At 33.2% G+C, this 5,171-nt stretch overlaps 1 protein-coding gene across 1 annotated transcript in view; it reads right to left on the minus strand.

Moving 5' to 3' along the window:
- The window catches only part of Smp_197070 (putative krp3), a gene marked incomplete at both ends in the record, with an annotated part of 42,832 nt that overhangs the window by 4,397 nt on the left and 33,264 nt on the right, over positions 1–5,171 (minus strand). Inside the window, 3 exon segments of the mRNA XM_018793175.1 lie at positions 2,647–2,710; positions 3,406–3,725; positions 4,123–4,281. Of these exon segments, the coding sequence (XP_018647714.1) occupies positions 2,647–2,710; positions 3,406–3,725; positions 4,123–4,281 (543 nt within the window).

The following is a 5,171-nucleotide window of genomic DNA, read 5'->3' on the forward strand; positions in this document are numbered from 1 at the left end:
TAGACTCTGGGATGTTTTGCAATGAATCTGTTGGTCGGGTAGTCTTACATTATGTACCTCAGTGAGGAGAATGGTCAAATTGGTATGGCATTTTAAGCTCAATAGAAAAACGATAAAAGCTGTGAACAGGAAATTTCGTTTTTCAATTGCTTCATGGAAAGCTAGTCGAAAAAGTCATTTTATGAATAATATGTGGTAATTGTTGGGACTTATAAAAATTTTATTACGCATAATGACTAGACAATGCAAGTTTTTGAAATTTCTATGATCAGTTCTAGATTAAGAACAACGTAGCTGTAGAACTTTCGGTAAAATATCTTTAGCAGCCATCGTTTTTAGGAATGAATTATTGTGACCCTCTTTATTTATTTGTAAACTTGAATTTATTACAAATACTGGGTCCGATATACTATCAGGCGGATCGCTGTATCTGTCATTTACAGGTTCATATAATGATTCATAAAAAATGACTACTCAGTAACAAATGTATTTGTGAGAACAATAATTATCCGAAGACTTTATTCTTTATCAACTCTAAGGTAATTTTTAGTGAAAAAGCCCATAGCGTGTCCACAAACCGTACACAAAATCCAGTGACAACTAGGTTGTGGTGATTGTATTCTAAATTACTATGGTAAAAGTATTTGTTTATGATCTTGGATTAGTGATGATTAATGTGATCGTAAGATGATGGTTATTAATTTTCGATAGGTGGATGTTAGTGAATAATCATGTTTATTATTATTATTAATTATGAAAGTATTTCACTCAGTTTAGAAGCTAATTACAACGTAGGATTTCAAGATGATGTGTAGTGGCTTAGCTTCGTTAATCAATCACCTTGATAACCATTATTATATAAATCTCAACGCTGTTTGAATTCAGAAGGCAATAAGAAGCGGATAGCATAGATAAAGTTACAAGCACATCGAGAGAATTCGGAACAGAGAGGCGAATATATGTATGTGAGCAAATACAGAGGCGAACTTATAGTCAAATCGAATTGGGATATAGCAAGTTAAAGGTTATTAATAGGTTATGAGTACATATATGCATGGGGTAGAGAATGATTCAGTGGGCGATATGTAATATATTAACATTCAAGCTAGAGAGAGTTATGTGAGCAGGCTGTCACATGTGATCAAGCCAACTCGTTTATAACTAAAAATAATAAGTGAAAAGTACAAATTGGTAGTGTAATGACAGGTGTACTAGTTGTGATAAGAATAATAAAGGCTTGAATCAATGTTACATTATGGGAAATAGGTCAATGATTAGAAATATATAGACACTGAAATAACAATCATAAAAACTATAAGATTACGTAATGAGAAGTGTTCAGATAATTGGACCGTGAAGCGAATATTTGAAAAAATAAATAAATAATTGGTAGGGGGGTGAAGAAAAATAAACGAAGAAAGAGTATGGATCGAATTCCTATAGCTTCTGCTATGTGTAAGAGACGAGATCGAACCCCATAAGGAAAACTAGTAGGAATACGATAAATAACTTTAAATGACTGGTTTCTGTCAACTATATGACCACTATCGATCAATTGTGAAAGAACCGAGCTCCGTATTGCCTTGACAGTACCTTTTCCTAACCACGAAGGGAGGTGTTCACTAACTCTTTGGTTCAGTTGTCTGGTAGTGCGCCCAATATAGCTTTCTCCACAGGAGCAGCTGAATTCGTAGATATACATAGAAGCGGCATAACTAGGTAACTTATCCTTTAGTTGAGGAATCCCCATAGATCGGGTCGAGCACGATATGGTCTTTGTGTTTGGTATATAAATCCAGTATGTTAGAAATAAATGATTCATACCGCAGAGGCTGAGGTTGGTGTTTTGGACTTAACTATCTGGGCTAGGCAGAAAGCAGGAGCGATAAGGACTCTAGACTGCTCGTCCAGGTTTTATGTGTCATCGATCCGGTCGATAACTGACTGCTCTCTAATTGGCGGCATCTTCACGTTATACATTAAACAGGGCATGCAGGTGGCAAGTTATAACAGACTCCTGAAGATTTCCAGAGATGTCATAAAAAATGGAAGACAGGACAGTACTTCAAGTGTATAGCCATAAGTAGGAAGTGGTTCAGAAAGGATGAATTAGTGTGCGTATTTGTAGGACAAAACATAAATATAATTTATTTTAAATGGTTAGGATTTCCCTCATTGTTGATATTTTCACAAAAATTTGGTCAGCTTTGGTTAGCATATGTGCAAATTTCGCTGATTGTCCCGATATTGCCAATATGATATAAGTCTATGTAAAATAGATGAAACATGGCTAGCTGTGGTACCAAGGACACGCCTCTCTTCCTATTACGGGCTTTAACTGGATGTACCTGAATCCTGCAATTGATGTTCACCCTAAGACTGGACACTCAGAACCATTTGCTTTAAACGTTAAAGCGTTATCCACTTATTCTACATAAACATCATAAACTGCTATGAAGTTACAAATAATTGCAAATATGTGGAATACATTTTATTATACGAATAAGTTTTTCTTTTAATTCAACTAGAGTTTTCTTGATTTTCTTGATCACTGACAATTGTAAATGATTGATCATACTCATAACAAACAAATATGATTGAAAGAATGAATCAATTTAAGGAAAGTAGAATTTATATGTTACTTACACTGCTTTGAAGATTCAGATAGATTTTTATCTTCTACTGTACAAACTGAGCTTGTGTCATTCAACTAAACAAAAAGTAAAAACATGGAATTTATTAATCGACTGAAATTGTTTTAATAGTTAAAACTGTGAAGTGATCTTAGTTAGACCACTAATAAGAACTTGGAATCACTGATTTCATAAAGAATTGTGTGGTGTGTACTACTGATGTCAACATATATAGGTAATATGTGTCATCGATTCAAAATGAAATGTCTGAAGGCAGAAGGTTAAGAAGATAGAAAAAAATGAAACAAAAACGACAAATGATTTGTGTTGAATCGAGAGAACAATGGATTCCGAGACTATTGGTTAACAATTTGCAGAAGGGACAGTCAAGTTTGAAACAACTGGTTAACATTTGGCATATTTTACTAAGAGATTTTGTAGTTTTGCATTCACATACATTCGATTGTCCCCACTTGTGCTCTCGTTCACTATAATAGCACAATCCAAAATTGTATACAAAGAAACAGTCTTACTATCAGCCAAGCATATAAGTGACGATGATTATTTGTCGATACACTTTGACTACTTATCCGTACAGAACTACGGATAGATACAGGAATTTCACTGAGTTCTTATTTTTATGCGTGGATATTTCTTATCATCATTAGGCTAGATACATATATCAAGATATATTGTAATCACTCTCATATTGAACTAAAGATATTTGTGAATGTTGATTATTTGAATGAAAATATATGAAGTAACTACTTACTTTCACATTCTTTGTGTCATTCAAAGAATTTAAACTAATCGATTCATTCCGTTGTTGATGTGAGATATTATCATCACTTTGTTCAATACTCATTTGATTCCACCAAGATTCAAAATCTTGAACTAAACGCATTTTAGCCAATTCTAATGAATGTTGTAAATGTTCCACTCGTGGTTTCAATTCTTTAAGTGAACTATATGAATCTCTATATTCAGTTCTTTTTAACTCTAACTGATTGCGTAACTCTGTCAATATATGTTGCGTTTTAGAGTCATTTTGATCGGTTTGCATTAATGAGTTGAGTTGAACACGAATAGCACCTATCAATATATGCAAGGAAGAAAATATTTATTAAACGAAGAGCAACTGCTCGGTTGTATTTGAAATGAAACAAATGAACACTAGGGTGCTGTTTTTTTCTAGTACGAGGAGTCCTAGCAATGCAAACCCTCGACCCCTGAAGTGGTTAAAGACAGGACCTTTAAAATTTACAACAAGTACTCAATCATTCAACCATAAAGGTATCACCCAATAGTGTACGCCACCAAATATAAAATGACAATTATCCAATGCTTTTACCTACAAATATTACAATTCCAACATTTATTAACCCCATTGATCATGACTCTCATGAGAAATTCAAGAAAGCATGTTGATTGTTACTCTTCCGATCTCCTCAATGTTTTATTACAGATTAAAGTATATTTATCCACCTACCAACTTCTTCTTTTGCCTTGGACATTTTACTTCCTTGTAGTTTTGCTTCAGCATAAAGTGACTTTAGTTGCTCTTTCTTTTTATCAATTTCATCTTGAAGTGGATAATCTTGCTTAAATATATTGAATGCTTCTTCACGACCCAAAGATAATTGACCAACTTGACAAGAAAAAAATTATGATAAAAACAATTTTCGGTATAAGGAAGGGTTTGTAGATAATATGAAATTTATTTTCAGTTAGGGTAGACATTACACTAATTACCAAGAAAGCAAACAATTTCTTCCTTATACTAATTGGTTTCCTTCATAAAATTAAGCAAAGCAAGAGCAACGGTATTTGAAGAATACGATGACTTCATTGTATTTCATTGCTTTTTTTCCAGCTACATACATACAGGTTAATATGCTTAACTATTTCTAACAGAATATTGGAAAGTGAACTGTCAATCAATAACGAATGATTTGTGTAGTATGAAGGAATATAGGAATTACAATTTTAAAAGAGGAGCTTCCTTTTATAACTTCTTGAATTAATAGTTCTAGAAGGTTAGAATTATTTGATTGGTTAGAGTTTTTTTTTTGAAGTTAAGGAAGAAATAGAGGCAGTACAAGTTCAACTCACCAGTTTGTAATTACAAATAATTGAAGAAACTCAGGGTCAAAATATTGTAAATGAAATTTAAGGTTATCTAGTGAGTCATTTTTAAATTCAAAGCTCAAGTTCATGCCCTCAAATTGTTATGACTTATACGAATTTCAACGAAGTTTAATTTGACTGCTTATTGATAACTTTGAACCAATTCATTGAATACGTATTGTGCCCTATATCTAGTAGGCAGAGAGCTATTGAACGACGTGAACACCTTTTTGTTGAAGGCGTAGTTTTTTTGGAATATCCTCATCGAAACGAGAAAAGCGGGCTTCTACCCGTTTTAATAATTAAAAGTAATTAAACATATAAGCTTGTATGTATGCAATTGGAAATATTGAAGTAACTGCAAACATGCTCCACGTTCTATTCAGGAAGAATTGGGAGGAGGAACAAGTA

Source organism: Schistosoma mansoni, chromosome 1 (assembly GCF_000237925.1).
Source record: "Schistosoma mansoni strain Puerto Rico chromosome 1, complete genome".
NCBI classification, from domain to species: Eukaryota; Metazoa; Platyhelminthes; class Trematoda; order Strigeidida; family Schistosomatidae; genus Schistosoma; species Schistosoma mansoni.